We start from the raw sequence: 26,317 nt of genomic DNA, 5'->3' as shown, positions 1-26,317 counted from the left end.
TTTACAACCAGCTGCAGCGAGCCACTGGACGTTGGACGTTCTTCGTATTCCTTACGCTCTTTGATACCGTTGTTCATCTTGAAAAACACAAATGTATGATTCGGTTAGTTTGTTGTAAAATACGTAATTGAAGATTAGTTCCATTCATAACTCAGTGATGATAACATACAGAATGAAAATATAGCAACAACTCTCCTCTCTACTACAATGAAATGAATGTTTGCCACTAAGGCAAAAACGTCCTGAATTGGCAAAAACAACATTTGCCAACAAAGTGGACGTAGTGTGAGAAAAATTTACACATTCAACTTCCTCTACAGAATTTTAATAAATAGATATATTCTGACAGAGCACTAATCAATTGTGATGATTGGAATATTTTCTCTTAGGTCTCCACAAATACTGGTTGATCAGTTTGTTGTTACATTATTTTTATAATTCAGGGCAACCACCCGGACCGGGAAAACTGGAAATAAGCCAAGAATTTAATGCAGCGTAAATAAGCCAGGAATCTTCTTGTAGAACCATGAAAATCACAAAAAACAATTTTTCATCTCTTAAAAATCTTATGAAATCAAGAAATAGTTTCTTAAATCAGGATCTGATTAATCTCAAAAAATCACATTTTATATGACATGGCCCATGAATACTGTGAATGAAGATCGACATATTTTTTTACAAAGCCCCATCTGACACTGATTGACCCAAGGTTGTCTCCACTAGTGTAGTGGAGATTATTTCGATTAGTTCTATCCCTTTGTCACGGGAAGACCCCCCCACACCTAGCAATCCATTGGATAATTGAAGCTGGTTGACTGATTATCTCGACCTCCGGCCACTATACGAGTGGTATGCTGTAAGCGGTTAAAAACGGTAGTGGCTAACTCTTTATAAGTTGTTTAAGTCAAGTGATGAGGTTTATCAGAAATTTCAATACTTTTTTGGGACAGTTTGGATCATTGGGATTACGTAGATATTATTATTGTTGGGGTTAAAGCATAATGTTAAGTACGTCAGAGAAGCGACTTAAAATGAGTCTCTTGCCACTACAAAGTGAATTTAGGTGGAACTTGAATTGAGTCGCTGGCAAGTATAAAGGTTTATAACCTTTGTATTGGGAAAAGTATGATTCCTTTACTTTCCTGATACTAACCAATGTTGAAAAAATAGGAAAATAGTGAAGTTGGAGACAAAAAGAGACCTGGACACTGTTAAAAATGGTAATGTGTGAGACTAAAATTAGCCTGATCTTGCTTTATTACAATTAATCATCTGGAATAGAGCTAAGAAAATGAATTACACTTTCATTGTTCTATTTTTAGCTTTTGTTTGATATATACTCTCTAAAACTGAAGACTATGTTTGGCAATATTGTGACAATTATTATTGCAACATACATCCTCTAGGGTTTCATTGCTGTTTTCTGACAAAAAGATTACAATATTGGTTTACAATACTTAGTACCTACCAGGTGATCTTCTTTACTTTTAAAGCGTATTATCAGTTTTAATGTAAAATTACAAAACCCTCAGACACAAAATGTCAAATATTCTGAAATTCATATATAGTAAAACATACTTATGTCAAATAAACAAACGCACATTTAAGAGATCCTGGTAAAAGTTGGCCACATAGAACATATTTATGTCAAATAAGCATACATACACTCAACACTTAAAAGATCCTACTAAATAAACCTGTATGTTCATTCCAAGAATTTTTTGAAAGGAATAATTTATTGATATACAGGGGTGCTGAAAAGTCCCGGGACGGTCTAATAACTTTTGAACTAATTACAATATAAGAACCAAAATTTACATCAAGCTTTTGCTCATATAAAACTATTATTTTATGCATTTCACCATGATATCCTGCTTATGGGGGACGTCCCGCTAGGGGTTGGTGAAAATTCTTAAATAGAAGCATAGGTCGAGTCGTACATCAAATTAAAGCTCTTTTAATTAGAAACATTTTGGCGAAAATCTGACGTAAAACAGTTGACGCATTACAAAATGGCGGACACTCAAAGATTATAAAATACAGAATTTTTCAAATGCAAACATTCTGGTTGTTAGAGAAAACTGAGACACTTAATCTTTTATTTTACTTCTTTTACTTCAAATCACTTACCAAAACAGTTATAACAGATGTTCAAAGTGTTTGCCTTCAGTTTGCTGACAATATCCCAATCGATTGTAGAACGCTGATATCGCATTGTTTATCTGGAAATTCCTTATCAGCAGGTAAGGTTATTACCTTCCTTATCTGGAAGGTAATCAGCTGGAGCAAACAAGACCAAAAAGACAACAATGAAATTGCCAGCTGACAGATACAGTTGTTTTATCAACTCAGTCACTTAGAAGTCTTCAAGCCCTAATTTTGCAAGTAGTTACAGTAGTGCTAGTTTATTTTGCTATGGCGCTTTCCGAGAGAGAAAGAATAACTTTATTAATGATGCGCGGGTTTGGTGACCGTACTAGATCATGTGATGAGGTAAGGCATCTGTTTAATGAAAATATCTGGTTTCAGCAAGATGGAGCCCCTCCACATTATGGCGTACATGTAAGACATTTTTTAGACAATGTCTTTCCACATAAGTGGATTGGTAGAAGGGGAACAATAGAATGGCCTGCCTGTTCTCCAGATTTGTCCCCTTTAGACTACTTCTTTTGGGGCTACCTCAAAGAAAATGTGTTTAAAACAAAACCTCAAAAATTGGATGAGTTGAGAAACCGTATTGTAAGAGAAGCTCAGGGTGTTCCTGTCCAAGCTTTAAACAATGCGATATCAGCGTTCTACAATCGATTGGGATATTGTCAGCAAACTGAAGATAAACACTTTGAACATTTGTTATAACTGTTTTGGTAAGTGATTTGAAGTAAAAGAAGTAAAATAAAAGATTAAGTGTCTCAGTTTTCTCTAACAGCCAGAATGTTTGCATTTGAAAAATTCTGTATTTTATAATCTTTGAGTGTCCGCCATTTTGTAATGCGTCAACTGTTTTACGTCAGATTTTCGCCAAAATGTTTCTAATTAAAAGAGCTTTAATTTGATGTACGACTCGACCTATGCTTCTATTTAAGAATTTTCACCAACCCCTAGCGGGACGTCCCCCATAAGCAGGATATCATGGTGAAATACATAAAATAATAGTTTTATATGAGCAAAAGCTTGATGTAAATTTTGGTTCTTATATTGTAATTAGTTCAAAAGTTATTAGACCGTCCCGGGACTTTTCAGCACCCCTGTATATGTATCAATATATTTATATGTATGTATGTGTCTGTGTATATGTATATGAAAACTATTTATTAACATAATATAGAATATTTTATAAGTTGATATTAGATAATTTTGGGTTAATTATAATGTTCTTTATGTGACTCTATTCAGTCTACATTCTGTGCATTTGTTTGTGAATAAAGAATTTCTGAATCTGAATACTGGTAAAAATTGGTTACATAGTACAACATACTTGTCAAATATACAAACGCACTCTCAACATATAACATTGCCAAACAGACAGTATGGTTTGATCCAGGTAAAAATTTAGTCAATTTTCACTATTGTTGAACAATACCATACTGTTGCTAATCCAAATTAAATGTTCTGCATATTGACATGCATGTGTGTGTATGACTTTCATTGTTTATTTTTTCAATATAAGGTTTTTCGGTAAGATCCTCTGGGAATCACAATTTTACTCAAAAGTATTTGTCTTTGAAAATCGTATCTAGTTAAGTAAACAGAATTTAAAGTTACTGGACACAAATATACTCATCCAATAGGAAAAGGGAGCAGGAATAAAAACACAGTGCATTTATTCAACTTGAGGGTATTTATTGAAAAAAATCACTCGATAAACTAAATTAGTGGTGCTTAGCGACACGATCACAAATAGTTCTTAGACAAAGAAACGACAAAACATAACCTAGAGTTTAGCTTAGCTTAGCCTACTTGATCCCTTACGACCGTAGCTGCCTGGACGATCACAACAAGCGGGATATCACAAGGGTTAGTGACTCGTGGTGCGACTTGGCCTAACCTAACCTAACCTACTGGAAATGGAGAAAGATCAGACAACACTGGACCATGACTTGTTTACAGTGGTTTGACAAATGATAGCTTAATTATTAGAGTTAAAATTGATAAACATACTGTTATGCTATATTATTTTTTTATAAATTAAAGCTCAGGCTATTTAATAATTCTGAAACATTTTATAAAATATCCTCTAATAATAAGTGTTTTTTATGCTTAAGAAGAAAGTTACTAGTTATGAAAAATCACACATTTGATAATTTAAGTTTATATTATCAACAAAGTGTTTTACAAGATGCAACAATAAATAATAAAATGACTTGAAGACTGACTGACATATGGATAATTAGGAATCATTAAATTTTTGTAGGAGTTGGGGAGACACGTAAGGTACAGTCTATGCATTATAACTTAAGTTTTGGCTACCGTTACATCTCAAACAGACAAGAGATGTGTAGATAAGTGGTACACTAAAGCTCTGTTACTTACCATGCCCTTTTTGAGAGCCATATGAACTATGGAATCATCTTATTGGGGGGGGGGGGGGCTCGTCCTGTGGCAACTTAGAAAGGGGTTTGTTTCTCCAAAAGAGGGCAATAAGAACATTAGCTGGATTGGGAATACGTGATAGGAAAACTTTTCAAGATATTGAAAATCTGACAGTGGTTTCTCACTACGTTCTGGCAGTGATTTCGTCGTCTGCCTGTACATATGGACTTCAAAGACTTGCTGCTATTCATCAACACAATACCAGATTTGCCAACAACTGGAATATTCCATTTGCACAGCATTGTTCGCGAAGAAACCAGCATATATTGGCACCAAGTTTTAAAACCTTCTCCCACATGAACTGAGGAGTCGAAACAGCCATAATCTCAAACTCCATTTGAAAAATGGCTTGCTCAACGCCTATTCTACACAGTGGATGAGTTCCTGTCCTAGAGAAACTTTGACAGATATATTTAATGTAACTTTTTTCTTGTAAAAATGTGATGTAATGCAACGTTTTTAAGCCTTTCAAATCTTAATGATTTTTGAATAAGTCTCTCTCTCCCACCATCCCTCCCTCCCTTTCTCTCTCTCTCTCTTAGAGTCTTTGGTCTAGTGCCCACTGTTTTGTAAACATCTTGAACAATACTACAAAGAAACAAGCTCTGCTGCTTATTAGCTGTTAACTGCAGCTTTGGCCTAATTACCCTGCATTATAACAACTGTGTCACATGCAACTCCATTTTAGGTCTCATCTCTGTTGTCAGTGGTGTCCACTTGAAGAACTTAGACCAAGGGTATCCAAAAACTTGTAGCTTCCTTCAGGAGTGTAGGTGGTAGATCTTAAAGTACATAATTTATGATGTTGAAAATCCTGCGAGCATTTGCAAGGCTAAAGATCTTTGAAAAGAATCTCAATATAGAGATCCCACTTTCTATATATCACAAATTTATTTACGCCCTCAGTCTCCAAGTAAGGCGACTGGATCTCGTTTTTTGATCTATGGAAGAGATGATGGTTGTGTGGTAAATATTACACAATTAGTCTCTCATAAAAATATCTTTGATAAAGAAAAACAAGTTCCTTGCGATATAAATCCCTATCCAGCCCAAAACCCATAGTAAATATTTTAAGGGATTCCAGTAATTTATTGGCTGAGCATTAGTGAAACCTATCACTCATGGGGATTAAAAATTTCATTCCTGTCTGTCAGTTTGTCTGCACAGTCTCATGAAAACGAACTGACCTACAGACTTTAAATTTTGCAAGAGGCTAAAATATATTATATATATAAAATGAAGCTATTTATATATTAGCAACACTGAGTTCAATGATTTTTCGTTGTAGTAAAGTCCACTCATGGAATTTGGCTGAGCGTTATTGAAGTAATCACTCAGTAGGTTGACAAAATTTCTTTGTTTGTCTACAGGGTGGATGTAAAAATTTCTTTTCTGTATGATGTCTGTCCCTCTGACCACAGGACATTTTGCATGCAACTTTAGCGAAGCGTTTATGCAACAAGTGGTGTAAAGTACTCCTACCTTTAATTAAAAGAGATAAAACATTCCCACCCATCAAGTCTCACCACCAGAAGTTTTATTGGGGCACCTATCTGGATAGCTATCTATCTCACAATTTGTAAATTCAAATCACAATTAAATCGCAACACACACATACACAACAAGGATGTAGGTATGCCACAATGTCAGCCATTCTTCACAGTCAATTGATGATTCTTAACAAAGGTGGCACCGAAACACAGAACTGGCCAGAGCTTTATCACAGCTTCAACACGTGCTGTAACTTCAAGTACAATGCATAGTCAGTAAAACTGCTTCAAGGTCTCTTTAGTCTGAACAGAGGAGTCACCTATTACTACATGTAAATATCTAAGCTTCTAATTGAAACTTATTTTAACCTTAATACAGCTACCGTGTTTATCAATTTTAACAATGGACTGACTTTCTTAGGCACCAAACAACACACTTTGAGGAACCGATATCTTAGTACTGATCAGTCCTAGAAACAAGGGGTTCCTCAAAAATAATTCAATTCTAATTATCTTATGCCCTTTATTTTAACTCCTCCCCTTATGCAATGATGGCAATACTGAAAAAAGTGTAGAAAGTACTCAACTAAACTCTGCAAATTGGCGATTCAGCAAGAATTTTGTTTTAACTTTAATTTATACTAGCATAGACTCACGGTTGAAATCAGGGAAAAACTTTCTTGTCAGAAAGGAGGAAGGATTTATTTTAAGTAGAGATAAAGGTCATTTACCGCTCTTGAGAAATTCTATGATTTCCTAATATTTTTGGTAAAAGTATAGAACCTTACAGACTTATGTCTTACAAACTAAAATGTTAAGGTGTAATGAACCAAATCTGGCATCGTAGTACCAATGAAACATTGATCAGGTCAACAGTGATTTTTAAAACTACATTCTTTGTTTCACAAAACTTGCAAAAGAATCACAGCTAATAAACTATTATTAATAAGGTAAGAAAACATGTAGCAACATAACAGAAAAATATGAGTAATTATTTACTTACAGAACTAATTATTGCGGTGATCTTTTCAATACCAGAGGTTTTGGCCAGTTATTTGCCAAAAACTCAGCTGCTATTATTGAATAACTGCATACATTCCTTCCAGCAATTAGTCAGCATTTAACTTAAGTGCAATGCGTATTTTATGATTGATAAATAATCATATTTTTGGTTTGTGTGGATTATTATCTTGATTCTTTACAGTCTGATGTTTGAGCCAGCAGTTTGCTGGCCTATGAGTACAGTACATAAAAATAGAATTAAGTTTTTTTTGTATTTTTTAAATAAAATAAATTAAAATTTTTTAGTAAAAAATGCAAAAATGGTATATTTTATATTCTTGACAGTGATATCGTCATAGTACATAATAAATAGAAGTTTTTTATTTATACGGTTAAATTCAGTGAAATACCGCAGCAAACCTTTGGTAGTCACACATTTTTTGCAATCTATAACAATCCCCCCTCCCACCATTTACATAACAGTCAAACTACCAAGAGTCCACTGCAATATACAATGTACCACTTCTAATTCACGCACAAATACTTTTTATGTTAAAGACAATCCAAGACATTTGATTCAAAATGTTGTATGTACAATGAATTATGTATAAAGTTTGTTGTTATATAATTGCATTTTTAAATAATTAGAGCACAACATTTCATTGTATTACAGTCAGAAGTAAACCAGATATTAGGTCCATACCAAACATAAAATACAAAATTATCACACATATAATTATGATAAAACAACTCTATAATATCGTACCAATTTTTTTAATTGATTTTATATTATGAAAAATGGTATTAAAAATCATATGTCCATGAACAATATTGGACACTGGAATTGAATACCAACACATGAAATGTGAATGTAGGGATTGTAAAGATTGATTTGATATACATGTAAACTATGAAAACAAGCAACAACAACGCTAAGTAGCACGAAAAAACATATCACAACCTTAAAAGAACAACTACAGAATAATTTTAATATCCTTTATTATTAATTTATTACGTTAATTATATTTTAAAACTATGAACAGTCTGTTATGACTATACAAGTTAATACGTTTTCTTCACATTTGCGTCTGATATTCAAAATGAAACAGGTAGAAGAAATAACTTGTATACAAACCTAAAGGTACTCAATCAAACATCACATTTTAACATCCAATCACCAAACAAGATCAAAGCAAAATTATATTTATTTTTATGGAGCCTCTTAAAGAACAAAAGCTTTGCATTATGCTTGTGGTAGTAAAATTATTATTACCTCAATTCCTTACCTAATTTCATGTCATTGAACATTTGCACCAAAATAATAATTGCGCTTATGTTACATATTATTAACAACTGCAGTGATTTCTCTGCTATTTTACATAAGTACGAACGAGTATTAAGCAGGAATATCAACATAAATCGAAAACTAATCACTAACAACAAAAACCACGATCGTATCAAAAGTATAAACAAACAAACATGTCTCCATTTCCAAACCGAAAAGCTAACAGGATTATTGTGCACAATAGACACGAAAACTCATTATATTACTCAGTAATAAAGAATAAATTCATACCAAACAATTTTATCATATTTTACAGTTAAATTTACAACCAGCTGCAGCGAGCCACTGGACGTTGGACGTTCTTCGTATTCCGTACGCTCTTTGATACCGTTGTTCATCTGGAAAACACGAATGTATGATTCAGTTAGTTTGTTGTAAAGTACGTAATTGAAGATTAGTTCCATTCATAACAGTGATGATAACATACAGAATGAAAATATAGCAACAACTCTCCTCTACTACAATGAAATGAATGTTTGCCACTAAGGCAAAAACGTCTGAATTGGCAAAAACAAACATTTGCCAATAAAGTGGACGTAGTGTGAAAAAATTTACACATTAAACTTCCTCTATAGGAATTTTAATAAATAGATATATTCTGACAGAGCACTAATCATTGTGATGATTGGAATATTTTCTCTTAGGTCTCCACAAATACTGTAGATCAGTTTGTTGTTAAATTATTTTTATAATTCAGGGCAACCACCCGACCGGGAAAACTGGAAATAAGCCAAGAATTTAATGCAGCGTAAATAAGCCAGGAATCTTCTTGTAGAACCATGAAAATCACAAAAACAATTTTTCATCTCTTAAAATCTTATGAAATCAAGAAATAGTTTAACAGCTACTTGAATCAGGATCTGATTAATCTCAAAAAATCACATTTTATATGACATGGCCCATGAAACTGTGAATGAAGATCGACATATTTTTTTAAAAGCCCCATCTGACACTGATTGACCCAAGGTTGTCTCCACTAGTGTAGTGGAATTTATTTCGATTAGTTCTATCCCTTTGTCACGGAAAGACCCCCCCACACCTAGCAATCCATTGGACAATTGAAGCTGGTTGACTGATTATCTCGACCTCGGCCACTATACGAGTGGTATGCTGTAAGCGGTTAAAACGGTAGTGGCTACGATACAAGCGGTGTTTTTGTGTTCCAAGTTTTATTCAGTCACCGAAATGGGGTCTCTGAAAAAAATTCTCCAATTCTTATTATTGAATGAATACATCGTTTCGAAAAGAGGTATGTTAGATAGATTGCACATGCGTAAAATGTACAATGTTCACCCTATACACAGGCTTTGAGTTCGGTTCAGAGAACGTTATCTGTTTGATGGTTTGATAGAAGGTGCAAGCCAGTTTTTTGGATTTTTACCAGACCTGATAAGACACCTTTTGGAGAAGAAAACTGTACAGCAACTGTAAAGCAACGTGGCAAGGTATACATTTAATTTACCAACTAAAAGTGGTGCTTGTAAGTTTCGCTGATTAAATTGAACTTATAAGTAAACTTTGCAATTCGAGTATTTATTACTACGACCTCAGAAGTCACCACCCCCATGTGTTATCGTCATTCGGTACACCGTAATTATTCTTTTTCATTGAAAGAAATAAATAAAAATGGTTGGCAACTGATTGCAGACCTCACCTACAGGGAGAAGAACTTGAGGAAGGCCTGTGGAGGGATAGGGACATGGAGAGAGCTCTTGTCCACATCTTCCAGCTTCTCCTGAAACTGAGGGTCCGTGTCAGCGATACAAGGGTGACCGATGGACTTCCAGAAGAGGCAGCGGCAGTTACGACACAGTTGGATCATCTCGGCATACTCCTCACGCAGCCCGAATGATCTGCATACATGAGAGTTGGTGGTAAAAGAGATCAATTACCTAATAATATGATATCACAAAAAACATTTTTGTACAAGAACATACATTCATACCTTGTTATAATTTGAACTGAAGTTCAATCAAAATTCACAATGGATATTTCTATTTCTGCAAAATTTTCCTCTCAATTAACATGCTATTTACCTTTACAGTTAAAACTGTCACAGAAAAGAATATGTTAATATTTAAATTTTATGTCGACACAAAGAATGGCCAAACCTCTAAAAATGGAAGTTTCAGGGAGGAAAACTTTAAAATTAAAAACTGATAAAATGTTTTCTTTTTAAAATTTACAAAACTCAGCTTGTACCTTTATTCCTTTAACTGTAAAAAATATTGCTGTTTGTTCTTAATGACAGTTGCATACAATGATTTTGAACTATTTAAGACTCCAGGTGGAAAAAGATAGAATTTGATTTAGGGAGAAGTTTTACAGAACATCGCAACATACAGACCTGTGGCATTTGAAAAATCTTATACTGCCATAAAATCTTGATCTAAAATCAGTTTACATAAAAATTGAATCTCGTGTCTTCCAAATGGACCACCAGCATTTCAGCTATACTTTTTCTGTATACACTGTTTGCCAAAGCGCATCACGTTGGGTTTCAAAATGTTTTTATAGCAAAAAGCCAAGTAATTTGGAAGTAAAACACTCATACATCAGCTAATACCAACTCTTATGTACAAAATTTCTTCATAACATTGCCATTTATAACTGATGTTACAATAATTGATACTGACTTGCGCAACTTGTGGTAGACCTGCTGCCAGTCTAAAGGTCCATGCTGTTGGTCTGTGATGAAGGCTATCTGCTGAGGGGAGAAGTGAAACTGACACAACTCACGCCAGATACGCTGTTCGTCACACAGTCTCGCCATTACACTGCAACAAACCACCGTGGTTTATATTGATATATTGTTAAACATCCATGTATAGTGATAAGATGCAAAGAAAATTTAAATACCTATATGCTTTCCCACTAGCCTCCAAGTCCTTATGGTCTGCCAGCCGAAGCATAACTTCTCTGACACATTCCTCAGGTAAGTTTTGTAGCTTGGGAAAAACATCATCTCCTGGCTGAAAATTAGTTTGAAATATAAACTAATGTAACTGGTAATCAATCTCTACACTAACATACCATAAAAAAATAATACTTCAAAATCAATTTTAAATTGGGACTTATAATATTTTGTCCAAACGTGCAAGGTAATAAAATATGGTATACCACAAGGATCTGTTCTAGGATCACCAATTTTCTTAAACTACTCGGAAAGTGGTTAACCTTAACCGGTAAATTTGTCTATAGTAAAGCTGTGACTAGAATTCAACTACTAACCTCCCTGATCTGGATAGTGTTAGCAATGGTTAATATTCGGTTGATGGTGACCAGATGTGTTTCCCACAGCTGTGTCGATCCTAGAGGTCTCCCCCAGCATGCACAATCGATCATGCCCCTTAGCTGTCTCAGCAGTTTGTGGAGCAGATGGATGTTTTGCTGACTTGCCGACACTAGAATGACACAGTCAATGATAAACTTCTACAGTGGATTTCTGTTCATTAATTTTTCCATTAAGTTTAGATCTGTATTTCTAAAATTTTAATAATTTACACTTTAAATATAATAAGGAAAAGCACTCAAAGATAGAAATTGATCAATAACCAAATTTATTTAGATAATATGAATAATTTCAAAACTTTTATTTTATAAAAAATTTTATGGTATACCACAAGGCTCTGTTTTGCCACATACTATTTATTTATTTTTGTGCACCTCAAGGCTTCCAATGGTAATACCAAATTGGTGTATTATGCATTTTTTACTCTCAATTGGATTATGGTATTGAAATATGGAGAAATTTGTTTAAATAGGACATTAATACAAATTTATTAATACAAAAGCAGTAAGTTATATCTCTGGTATTGGTTATAATGATTTATGTGAACAAAAATGTCAAGAACTTTATATTATGACAGTCCCTTGATTAGTTGTGTATAAACTATTGATTTATATGCCTACGTCAAATAACTTAACATACCAGAACATCTACCAATATGAGATCAGTGATGAATTAAAAAATAATTGGTAATCTTAGGAAATTCTTTTATCTGTGCTATACAGGGTTGTTGTTTTAATTTATTTATTTGTTGTATTTGCATTTTTTGTAAATGTATTTTTTATTTATTTTAATGTATTGCTTCTTTTAGAAGTTTGGACAAACTGGAGGGTTGCATTGCTCTTAACATTGAATTGTACAATAATGTGTTTTCAGTGTGCCAATGTATGACAAATTGCCAAGTAATCTTTACCAGTAATAAATGAGTATCAATTAAGACTACACATTCTATCTGTATGTGCTGACAAAACATATTTTAATTGGTCTATCACTTATTCCACAACTTTTTACACTGTCAGTACCTTGATAGGCAACTTCTTCAAGCATATTGAACAGCACCTTCTGGGCACAGCCGGACAGAGCTGCCAACTTCTGTGAGATCAAGAGATCTAGCAGCTTACAGATGTAGTTGAACCTCCGTACATCATGAACTGCCGACCGGAAGTCTAGCCTCTTAAACGCGTCACTGAGTCCGTTGAAGCCTGCAATCTGAACAAGACACTTCCACATCAATATTCAATTATTCAAAAAAACCTCTGTAATATAATTTCACTCCATACAAGGAATGGTGTGAATTAAAAGAATACGGAAAAAGCCAAAAATCACAGCTGTTTTAGTATTCTACATTGATTTTATTATTCAGGGTCTCCAAAAAAGAATGACGGGATTTGAACGGTCTTTACTTAAAACTATTACATACGCCCACGATTAAAATCAAGTTTATTAATAATAGTTTGTTATCTAGTGTTGAATTGGACTTTGAAAGAGATGTAGAAGAATATAAAACGCTCAAACAACTAAGAAACAAATTGTTGAATTCTTACTGACTTTGCCAGTTAGGAACGAAAAGCTGCCGTCTGTTGGCCAGATAGTTGATGATGATAGTATTGAACAAGTTGTGAGATGAGAAATAGGAATATCCTCGACAATGTATTTAAATGGTTATATGAGTCTAATGAACCTCACAATTTAGTTGGACTATTTTCATTCAATTTCAAATGAGTTCATACTTGAAGGTACCTTTTTTTGAAAACCTAAGTTTTGTGAGTTAAGCTTAAAAACTCTTCTCTTACCATAGAACTATTGGTGTGACATAATCAAAGAACATTCTAATAGTCTAGGCTATTTGATACTCTTACCACATGGCAGTTAGCATACAAGCTATATAATTATTAAGACTAAAAGCAATTTTTTGTATAACTTACAACACATAAGTTATTAATGGATGCCATTTGTATTGGTTCTATTATTAAAATTAAGCTAGTATTTTCTGTTTTTTTTTTCTTTAAGAACAATGTTAAACTTCCGACTTTTATACCCTAATTTTCGGTCATACGATTATGAAAGAGGAACATTTTAACGTAATATTAATAAACATTTTTGAGCTTTTATTGTAACTTGTATAATTTAATGATATTTAAAATCATTGAATGTATAATAGTCATACTAAAAAAATGAAACATTTCCCATAATTCTAGAGTGTGAAAATATTGTTCTTAGTATATTGAAAATATTGGAGATTTATCACTGTAGCCACTAGCTCTTCCTTTTCTTGTGGTGACTGTTTAGAAATGCTATTTTTTGTACAAATTAACCCTTAGCGAGCCACAAATAAATAACCAAAACTACTCCTAAGAGCCATACACCTTAAAAATAAAAAAATTCCCACATACCAAAACCAATTTTTTTTTTTTAATTCTTATAACATAAGAGGTAAGAAAAACGACAAAATATTTTTTTTACTCTTTATTGTTAATTTACAGCCAAAAAATGGTTTAAAATCATAATTTCACTGAAAAAAAAATTAATTTTGACATTCTATGTGTTCATATATTATAAAATTAACAATAGTTGAACACAATTATTTTAATATTTTACAAAAAACAAGCATATAGTAATTTTTATAAAAAAAAAAAAAATATAAAGAATATAGTAAAAATGTATATATACAAATTAAACAAAAGCAATGAAACTGCAACAAATTTCAATTTTCCAAGTATAAAATTAAGAACACACTACATTTTACAATATTATAAGATGAGAAAACTTATAAATGATAATTATTGAAAATGAGCTATATATATGTGATCCTTAGGCGTAGGTTTGTTTTGTGTGGTACAGCTCAAAACACAGGTCAGGATGCAAGGCAGGCTTCGACGCGCACGTCTTGCGCACAATAAAGCCCTACATCATGATAATAATACATAAACTACTCTGTACAATGATTAAAAATATTGATTAACATCAAAATTTAAAAGATAAATCGCGGATCGAAAATGGAAGGGCGAATAAACATCTACCGCACGGAAGTCTACAGGCAGACTGAGCGCGCGTCAATAGACGTCGTTGGCTCTGCGGGAGACTATAAACATCCGGCCCGCCCGCCATTTTGTCGCTCGAACAATAGCCGTGATCTTCAAAATAGACACAAACGGTTGTTCCTTGTTTAAATAAACCTTGTTTAACAGTTTTTACTAATTTTGTTACACATAAATGCTTTTAAATAATATATTTAAAAAAATTGATTTTGCGTCAGTGGACGTCGTTGGCATTTAGCGCTAGTTTAGGCATGACGTCTAGTAACGTCATTGGCTCGGAAAGGGTTAAATTTGCAATGCGACTAAGGAGATATTTTATATTTAATTTATATACATCAATTATAAAACACAGGCAAACCCCTAAAAGTATCTGAACTCTATAAAATATTTAAAAAAATCATTTGGATACTGGTGTTCAAAGGGTAGAAAAGTCAGTAGCTAATACCTACCTCCTTGGTGCACTTTATGGTGATATGACAATGAGGTTGGACTGCTCCGTCTGTAACAGATATGTTTGGATTTTACAATTACGTTATTAAAACAACATCCATTTTATAAAATTACTTTTTTTAATAATGTCAAATAGTAAAATACACTCAAATTTCAGGTTTTAGAATAAAATCCAGCATCGGAAATAAAATGGATATGCTACTTGTTTAAACAATGCAGATAAATAATTTTGGATGTATAATTATTTACTTTACAAAAAAATTTGTCTGTAGGTAGAGTTTTGTTTTTATATAAGTAAAACGATTAACTTAAGGATTTAATTTATAAAATTAAATTTGTTTGTATTGTTAGGTTACGACAAAGCTACATTAAGCTAGTATATAAAGCTTTTTTAAAAAAACAAAATATTTGATAAGAATTAAGAAAATATTTCAAATTATTTAAAAATTGTTATGGTACAATGTTATAAAACCAACTAACGGGAATAGGACATTTAAAACATAAAACAATATTCAGTGAAACAAAAGTTTGTTTTCTGACTAATTAGTATCACATGTCAAATAAATGAGGAATACATTTTTGCAGTGGGAATAAAAACCATATTATCTTAATTAACTAAAATTTGAAATGCAGAAGACAATGGAAACATATTTCATTGAAAAGTTTATTGAAAATATTTTCACTTTTTTAGCTTTAAATTTAGACCTCGTAGACAAGAAGCATGCTAATTATAATGATATAAACAAACTGTTAATAAATTATAAGTTTATAGATTTAAAAATACTTGTAAAGAGATGATAAATGAGCTAGATACAAGATTTAAAGAAATGTTATTTAGTTTTTCTTTCGTAACTAAATCATTATTCAAGGTTTGGTCTACATTTTCCAAACAATGGATTGTATCCATTTGATAAAAAGCCTCCAGATAATTACTGTATTCCATCCACAGAGCAGATAAGAATTACAGTATTTTTTAACTAGACCACAAAAAATAGATACAAGACACAAAGGTATCATACACTTCCATAGAGTAACTCCTAATTTTCTCCTGTCTTCATAATTATGTGGAAAGTACCTATTGTGATAGTAAGAAAACATGTTTTGGTTTTTAGTGGAACTAACCGTTTTAGAATGACATCTTACCAAGAGAATATGTATTTTTTTTACATTTTAATTCCAAAAATATCATGTATTGGTATAAAAATACAAAATTTAAAATCTAAATGAAACAAAATTTAAAATTTAAACAATATTAGATAAAACACTAAATTTTTATAAAACACTTTATTTTTTTATAAAACACTACATGTGTGTTATAAATAAAAAGGTAAGAGTACACAACATCTGGCGGCGGCATAACAGGTTTCATTAAGGTTGCATGCTAAATTTCTACTCTATAACTCATTTAATTTCTGAGATATTATGCGGACGGACAGCTGGACAGACGGACAGAAATTACATTTTTCCAGTCTCTCGAGTGATAGGATTTGTTTGATCAGCCAAGAATGTTTAAATATAAATATAAGTAATAAATATTTTTTTTATTGTACAGACAATGTTTCTATACTTTGTTTGAAGTTTATTTTTGACAATGGAAGAATTGTGAAGGAAACAGGATTTTTCCGGACATTTGCCATAGTTCAGTGAAACAAAATGACAAACCGGTGTTACAATTTTACAATTATTAAAATTATATTGTTAAAATTAGTTACAAAAAACAAAACGGTGTTACTGATTTTTTGTTTCACTGAATGATGGCAAATGTCCGGAAAAATAATGTTTCTATAGCTGTTTTTAAAAGAAAATTGACAAAATAATAAATTGACATTGTTAATAAAATTCAATTAAAATCGTAAAAGAAATATATATTTTTTTAAATTTGTCATGTAACTCTCATTTATAAATACTATGAGATCCATCCATTTGTTTAAAACATCTCATATTAAATATATACACACAATAAAGTAATAGTTATACATGCAATTTTTTTTTTAACTAAAGACTGACTATATTTTAACATAAATATTTAACTCATTAAATGGGTAGAAATGGAATAAAAATAATATGCAGAAACTTTTAAAACAAGATACAGTTTTGTTTTGGCACAAAAATACAAATGACATTACAGAACCCAAAAGTCTTGACCTAGGCATTAGACAACTCTCTGATAGTGTGAAATCTATGAAATACAACATTGCAGTGCCCAAAGGGAGAAATTTGTGACACATACTAGCACTACTGATAATATTTAATTTTATTAAAATTTTCCGTGCAGCAAATTGTAACCTAAAGAAATAAAAATAATGAAGAGATTGAAACGATTGATTGATTGATCGACTGTTAATTTTCTCCCCCAGGTTTAGCACAATAAATTTTTTTTAACATATTGGCTGGAGAAAACACAATGTTATTTTTGATCATTTGAAATATTGTCTTACAAAATACTATTTTGACACTTCTGCAGTAGCTGTAATCTGCTAGAAATAAGTGGATGAAAAAATTATGAACAAAGAGAAGGGTTGTAGTACTTTCAACAGTGTACGGAGAGAATGTTGGGTGAGAGAATGATAATCATTGTCATCAAACTTGACTCGGCAAACGTGGACACCTTCATCGCCAAGGTGTAATTTCCACCTAAAGTATTCACACATTACCGCAAATGAAGGGTAATGAGGGTAATTTTGCTGCAGCAGGCCCTAAGTTACACAAGGGCACACAGACAGGCAGGCAGGGTCCCCCTGTTATGTAAGGACAGCTGTGTTCGTTACAGACCGATGATAATTGAGAAGGAATCAGAGCACGGCTTTCCGGCTTCTTCACTCTGAATCGTCTGACTCTAAGCTTGGTATCATAAACCTACCAGATTTATCATCTCATAATAAATGAAACAGGAAGAGGAGATTGGGGGATTTGGTTTTGTTGGTACACCATAACCAACCATACAAATTAAACATGTTTCTTCACTTATAAAAATTGAACTGTTTGTATAAATTACATTTTATTGTATATATTGCTGATCAAATTTCATATTATTCTATTATAATAAACTTAATATATGACTATAAACTACTTTGAATGGATATTGGAAATTCACAATTATTTCACATTCATAATGACATTATTAGATATACATCATATTAACCTATCAAATAATGTTTAACTCAATATTAAACAGCATACTTAATAAATAAATAATTTAATACTACATATACAGGTATTTCAAATAATTTGTATATGTAGTATTAAATTATTTATTTATTAAGTATGCTGCTTAATATTGAGTTAAACATTATTTGATAGGTTAATATGATGTATATCTAATAATGTCATTATGAAAGGTAAAAAAGATCTTACTAAAATTATTTCTTTATATCAATAGAATTGTTAACAGAACAAAGGTTAGTTGAGACAAATTTTACTGAGAATAAAATTTAAATAATTCAATTGGCTGACCACACTTTAAACAAATATTACCGTACAGTTTATCCTACGCATATCATTTAGATTGACATTAACTGATCAACTTTATAGCAATCTCTTTAAAAGAAACACCTATTTTCATTTAACCAATATTAATATTAAAAGTGTTTGTTTGTTAATAAAAGTAGTTGATTTCCGTCAAATTATTTAAAAAAATTAAACCATGGCTTATAATTATTTTTTTCCGTTTGAAGAAGTAAAAGTTGATGGGAGGATTATAATTATTATTCTAATAACTTCTAAACACGGTAACCTAGCAAAAATTCGTTACAAAGCTATTTTTTACATTTAGTCATAGATTTGACACTTCAGATTAAAAATCCCACAATAATTAAATTGTAACAGTAAAAATAATATTATAGTAATAAAGATTATTGTGTTAAGGTCAGAAATAAAAATAAATGAATATAAAGTAACAACATTTTTTTATGGAGCACTAATAATTAGTTGGGGCCAAAAAATGACTTAAGTACCAACATGGGCAACACAAACAAGGAGGAAGCAATCTCAGCTGGAAGGCAGGTGCGGGGGGGGGGAGGGGCTGTTCTACAAAACCTCAGTGCCACTGCGGCCTGTTGCTTATACATTATTCAAGCCACATTAACCTGCTCAGCCTAATATCCTGTCTCACCTTCCCTTTCCATCTCTCCGATCTGTTTTTAAACACACAAATTTCTTTTTAGCCTTTGCGATTTTTAAAACTTCAAGATTTAAACTCATACATAATATCTAATAGCTATGAATGCAATGTGGATAAATCCATAGGCGTAACCAGAATAATTAAAACAAGGGGAGAGAAGAGGAGCAAGCATGGTCATTTAAGTTGTAACAGATTCCTCTACCATCATACCATCTAGGTGGTTCTAGATACTATTTTATTTATACGCCATTTCAATGTGGTAAACAACTGATTTATTGTCACTATACAAAATGTTGTTTTTATTGTCACTTTATAATAATGTTATTATTAGTTTTATTTCAAGGAAGGTGGGAACAGCTCTGCCACCCCCTGTACATGCTATATATATATATATATATATATATATATATATATATATATATATATATATATATATATATATATATATATATGGTCAATTTTCCATTTGTAAATATAGACAGAACCTGAAATCTAATATGTGGATTGGTAGGGCAGTGATGACTCCAGAGTATATTTTAAAAGGAGAAAGGAATAACTACTGGAGGATCTTGAGGATGTCAAATGACCTTAAGTACAAGGTGAAGTCTGGAAAAATTTTAAAATTCAAGATATGAAATATGAATATATATATATATATATATATATATATATATATATATATATATATATATATATACATATATATACAGAGTGAGTTTTATGTCCCGGCACACCTGGATATAATTTAAACGGCCTGAGATATCTATTTGAAACCTTGACCCTACCTATTATAACATATTTTTTTAATTTTTTAAGTTGTTGAAAATTTCCCCCCCTTTTCTAAAGGGGAGTAAAAGGGGGGCAACTAAAAATTTTCAAATACAAACCCCTATCATGAGACCCCTCATTTTAAAGGTAATAAAAAAAGAAATCCAATAATGCAAACTAGAGGTCTCTACGTTTATTTTAACAGATTTTATGACAAAATTACAATAATAAAATCAGTAACTGTCTCGTCCTGTTTATCGTAACATGAGTCAACACTAACGCAAATTCTAAAAACAGTTACCAGTTTTAATGTAGCAGGTGTTCAAACTGTTCACCTTCGGCTGTTTGACAGTGTGCTAGACGTGTGTAAAAACTTCGGACATGATAGGGGTTTGTATTTGAAAATTTTTAGTTGCCCCCCTTTACTCAATTGTAAATTTATCATAGCATCTGTTAAAATAAACGTAGAGACCTCTAGTTTGTATTATTGGATTTCTTTTTTTATTCCCTTTAAAATGAGGGGTCACATGATAGGGGTTTGTATTTGAAAATTTTTAGTTGCCTCCCTTTACCCCCCTTTAGAAAAGGGGGGGGGAAATTTTCAACAACTTGAAAAATTAAAAAAATATGTTATAATAGGTAGGGTCAAGGTTTCACATAGATATCTCGGGCCGTTTAAATTATATCCAGGTGTGCCGGGACATAAAACTCACTCTGTATATAAAATTTACAAATGGAGAACAGACATAACATGTAGACAACTGTACTTGTACTACCTACTGACATCAAGTACTTGAAACTAGTGCAACTACTTTTCACCTAAACAATCCCTATACATTATATTTATTTTATTTAAGTGCCCTTTGTTCTTACATATAAAAACACAATTCACCGTTAAATCGTGATTTAACCTCTGTGTAATAAAATATTGTACACAGCTGCTATCATTAAAAAGCGTGTACCATAGTGAATATATTCACTGAGCTCTTTCTTCACAAAGGGAATCAGTGAATGCAAAATCTATGTAGGGAAGAAAAAGCTAGAGAAAGAGTTATTAAGATGTAACTTTTCTCATATTGTAACCATCTTTTATTTTCACAACCTTATCAAGCAAAATATTCAGAAAATTGTAATATATACATACAATTTATTTAGTTAGGCATATACATTATTTATACTACATTTATTACAAATTTGAGAATACGTTTAGTTATTAATAGTACGTGATATATTGATTAGACCCACTGTTTTCAATACTGATATTCCAAAATGAATAATTTACAAAAAAGTGAACTGAAAATTTTCAAACAATTTTCACAGTTTACCGTTTATTGATACTGTAGTCACAAAGCGATTGAAAAAAATAACCATTTCAATCAGCACAAAAACAAAAAGGTCAAATGACCAATGAAACAGAAATACTAATTGTACACAGCAGACAGAATTATTAGTAACGAGTCAATTAGCTGCAGGAGGTTATCTGAACAGATCCCATCACTTTCTCTGTGTCGCAACAGGACCAATATCTCAGTGGTAGAGTTCTGAGCAGCATGCCAGCTTGCATAGTGCTCCTAATTAACAGCACAGAACACATCTCTCTGTTGTAACTGTATCTCGCAACATGAGACGTTGACTCATGGTGTTGTTTGAATTAACATTTTTTCATCTTGTTGAAATCAAGTGAGAATTTTGATTGGGGATAATTATCACCCTAATAATTTAACAACTTCCTTACATTGTTGTGTGATTGTACAGCTACTGTTTAATTGCAATTGCTCACATTGAAGTGCTACAATCCGGCTACTTGCAGACCTGTTACTTAAAGGTTTGAGGATTGCAATTTTACTACCAATCTTTTGCTGAGTGTATCTTAGGTCAATTTTTCATTTCTAAATCTAGACAGAACCTGAAATCTAATATTTGGATTGGAAGGGCAGTGACGACTCCAGTGTATATTTTAAAAGGAGAAAGGAATAACTAATGGAGGATCTTGAAATGTGAAATGACCTTAAGTACAAGGTGAAGTCTGGAAAAATGTTCAAATTGAAGATATGAAATATGAATTTTAAAATTTACTTTTTTTGACAGAAACCTTTATCACTCAAATATTTGTTTTAACAACACAAAACTATTTTTCAATTCCAATTTTCATCTTTCCTACCAAAGGTGATGAGGACATCTCAATAAAGATCTCTGTCACTGAAATAGTGAATCTGGATAACAGAAATCTAATTCCAATATTTCCTATTCTCAAATCAATCCTAAAATTCCGAATCCAGTAGCTGAAATACAGTCAACTAAATAATCACTCTCTTTAGATCACTTATTTTCAAAATAAATTTTATTTTTAAATCCATTATACTAAATTATTTTCAATATAATATATTTCAAAGAGTTCATTAATTTCTTTTAGGGAGAGGTGGAAAAATGCTTTAAGTACACAGTGGCCTGCCTGTAGTGTCAGACTTTTATAAGTGGTAGGAGGTTTATTGTTAGTTACTAAATAAATACTAATAATTACCAATTATTTTTGTTTACAAAAATAAAACTTCTTGTTTGAATTTGATCAAAAACATTATAAATTAATTTATACTGTATTTTTGGCTTTGTTAATGTTTTATACTTATTTATAACGATAATAATAATAAAAATTTACTTATGCTATTAATTTAATTTGTAAAAATAGAAAAAGCTTTTTTATTACAATCGTAAATTTCTTAATTGTAGTTTCCCAATATTTCTTTAATTTTTACATGAGATTTAACACCCTCCCTGGCATGTGTTAAGTTTTTAAGTAGTAAATAAAAGTGATTTTCAAATAACGATACTTAAGTGTCAAAGTATTAACATTCAGATACCATTGGAAATATACTATAGTGGGTTAAATTAATACAATTATATTATTTACTTCCTTTTTAATCCATTTATTTCAGAAAAATCTTTGTTTCTGTAGAAACTTCATTCAAATTTGCTATCTAATGGTTATCTGGCTTTTTTTCAGAAATAATTCAATGTATATACCTAGTTTTCTAATTGTATATACATTTTTGGCAAATTAAACACTGAAAAAGATAAACAGCAATTTTTAATAAATAAACTTGCTAACATTGTCACAATCATATTTTTATTACATTATGATAATAGAATATAAAACACATATTTAATTTGTGTTTCAATTATTTGACAGTAAAGATTATATAATCACTTTTTCAATATTTGTCATTTTTGGTTACGTACTGTAGTGGCTACAAATTTCATGTTTGGTAAAACTTACATAAGATTTGGCAGCGAATGGGTAGTTACTGCTTTGTATAGTGTAGGTTCTTTACTTTTTGATTATTTAAACAATGACGTACAACAAAGTTTGAAATTTTTTCTGCATAACCTACAAAAATATTTAAATAACTAAAAAGCGCTCAGGTGCATATTAGTTTTCTATGACTAAAAATACTGGTGCTAAACTCCATGAGGTTTAACATTGTTCTTATGGGAAAAAAAACTCAAGGTTGTATTACTGACCTAGCCCTTAAGTTGAAAAGTCAAACTCAGTGTATAATGCTTATATGAAGTTTATAAAATAACCTGTTTTTAAATGAACATTTGGAGACATTTTTACATAAAATAAATAAAATTTTATAATTTTCTTATTTGACTTTTTTATTAATTGATTCTGGTGGAGTACAATTAAGCACTGATTAAGACTGTAGTATTTTTTATTCTTAAGGTTATACACTGTACAATACTGTACTATCTTTAATCTTAAGATTGTGCAATATGCAAGACTGTAGTTTTTTAATCTTAGGAATATACAATTTGCACAACTGTATTTTTAATCTTAAGATTATACACATACCAGACTGTAGTCTTTTCAATCTTAAGATTATACACATATCAAGACTGTAGAATTTTTAATCTCAAGATTAAAAACTGAGAATTTATATTTGTGGATAACCAAAAAAGAGCTTGTGTAACTTGAACCGATTCAGCATTAGTAACGGTGGAATGTAATCCACTGGAGACTCCATATGTCTAGGCAGTTCCCACCATGGTACAGTAGTACTGTACGGCACCATTCTGTTAGTGAAAGGGGAGCCTTAACACCTTATGTAACTTTTGTAAGACTCGGCACCGTACTTTCCCTGTACAGTATTGTATGACTTGAGCTGTTTAGTCACACATTCTCACACTCGTATTACACGTCTGACACGCCACATTGCTACTGTGTAATTGGCAATCATCTTTGTTCGTTCAACGGCTCAAATGAATTCAGTAATACATGAATACTTATCGCTACCTTGTCTCATCTCAGACTTTCACTTCAGTTTTATTGTTATTGGGTAGATTTCATAGAAATATGCAAATTGCAATTACTCTCATCACGGAATTTCCTAAATATTTGGAATTTTCACACGCAAGCGGTCATACAGTGCAATGTAGCCTTTTCAACAGGATAAATGCCATAGTTTATAATTGTTTCAGTATAGAGACAATTTAAGATGGCAGCAATTTGCATTTGTGCAAAGTTTTGATCTCAACTACTTAACATAAACAAAAATATTACTGTTTTTATAAAGATATTTTTAAAGACACATTTTATATTATCTAAAATTTTAAGGTGGCAGCCATCAAAAGTTTGGAAAAGAAAAGGTTATATCTAGGTTATTAACCATCGTAGAGTAAAACAAGAGGTATTTTATAATTCTCACACCATTTACGACAATGTTTATTCTTAAATTCTTTTATATTACCAAAGGATGTTAAGACATCAAACGTACAAAGTTTAGAGGAGCATATAATTTAGATTGAATCGATACAAGTGAATATGTTTATGACCATAATTTTGAATAAACTCATTTCATGATTTTAGAAACCACTATGTATGCTGATTAATATTTTAACTTTGCAAGGTTTCAAGATGAGTTAAGTGTTTAATAGTGTTGTAAGTTTATTAATGACAACCGATAATGTTGCATTCTATCAGTGTTGTTCAAATTAAAATTTCAAACTATTAATATTTGGTGACGACAGCCACACATGAAATCTACCTTTCTTCCGGCTGTAGTGGAACTGATAAACCACTTAAATTAAGACATATTTGTATGGCTGCACTGACATGGGTACTTGTTATCTTTCATGACAATTCTATAAACCATACACTAATAAATAGTATCAGATTGTGCAAGTTTAAGGTAGTCTATCATTAATGGGTATATTTGGTACGTACAAGGGGGTGTTTCACTCAACATTTTACATATGGCAAAACCTATATTGAAGTTTTAAACTGTTACTCCTCATGTATTTCTTTTTAACATTAACAAGTTAGCAGTACGCCACACCATGTGTCGTGTAACAGGCTTCAGTGACGTTACATGCAAAATTTCAAATCTATAGCTCATTCCTATTCTCGAGATGTCATTTGGACAGACAGACGAGACAGGAAATCATACAGACACAAATTGCCACAAAAATGATACATCACAGAACTCATTCTCATCTATGTAGAAATTAAGTTTCATACAAAATTTAGTCTACAGATGAAAACTTTGTCAACATATCTTGCCACATGATACTATCACGTTTGTGTTCATTACGTTAGGTTTCATAGCAGTATTCAAAAAATAAAAATTCCTGTGAGCTAGGGAGGGTACTGCAACACAAGAGCGTGTTGAATTCAAATCTCATCACCACTTTTAAAATTGACACTCCACTTGATTGTTTTCAAATTCAAATTGATTACAACCTTATTTATCTGTTATTTTTTCGTTCCCATTATGGTTACCCATAAGACCAATGTAAAAATATTTGCTAATGCTCAGCCAAATTCTGTGGAGTAACATACAGTGTTGCATACATAGAAATGAAGCTTCATGCAAAATTTCAAGTCCTTAGGTAAAGTTCGTTTTTGAGATATCGTGCAGACAGACAGACAGATATGAAACATTTTTAGTCTTTGCTAACGCTCAGCCAATGAAAGGAAATAGTTTAGTTCGGCTTCATTTAAAGTCTGAGATCAATTTTTAAATGCCCACTTCTTAAAGAGGTTTTTATTTTAACAAATGCATTACTAAGAAAACAAATATCCATTCAAAATAATAATTTTGTAACAATGTTTTGAGAGATAAGAATTTTCAAGGAAAACATGAACAGACAGACTAAGCAAAATTGAAAATCCTAAGTATTTATTTGCTGTAAAATGTAGCTTCTTACAACCATTTTGCAAGCATT

General features: G+C 31.7%; 1 protein-coding gene across 3 annotated transcripts in view; it reads right to left on the bottom strand.

Moving 5' to 3' along the window:
* Positions 1-26,317, bottom strand: part of LOC124353726 (F-box only protein 32) — a 64,334-nt gene continuing 38,017 nt past the window's right edge. The window contains exons 4-10 of one of the 3 annotated variants that reach the window (XM_046803703.1): positions 15,204-15,253; positions 12,739-12,925; positions 11,659-11,831; positions 11,287-11,399; positions 11,064-11,204; positions 10,082-10,280; positions 1-77 (exon numbers count right to left, since the gene is read on the bottom strand). In XM_046803703.1, the coding sequence (XP_046659659.1) occupies positions 10,082-10,280; positions 11,064-11,204; positions 11,287-11,399; positions 11,659-11,831; positions 12,739-12,925; positions 15,204-15,253 (863 nt within the window). In that variant the 3' untranslated portion in view covers positions 1-77. Of the gene's footprint in view, positions 78-3,819; positions 8,766-10,076; positions 10,281-11,063; positions 11,205-11,286; positions 11,400-11,658; positions 11,832-12,738; positions 12,926-15,203; positions 15,254-26,317 lie in introns of those variants that run through there. The other 2 variants (XM_046803702.1, XM_046803701.1) reach the window with 2 other exon arrangements.

The sequence above is a fragment of the Homalodisca vitripennis genome, chromosome 2, assembly GCF_021130785.1.
Source record: "Homalodisca vitripennis isolate AUS2020 chromosome 2, UT_GWSS_2.1, whole genome shotgun sequence".
Lineage (NCBI taxonomy): Eukaryota > Metazoa > Arthropoda > Insecta > Hemiptera > Cicadellidae > Homalodisca > Homalodisca vitripennis.
This window is presented reverse-complemented; position numbering and strand designations above follow the sequence as displayed.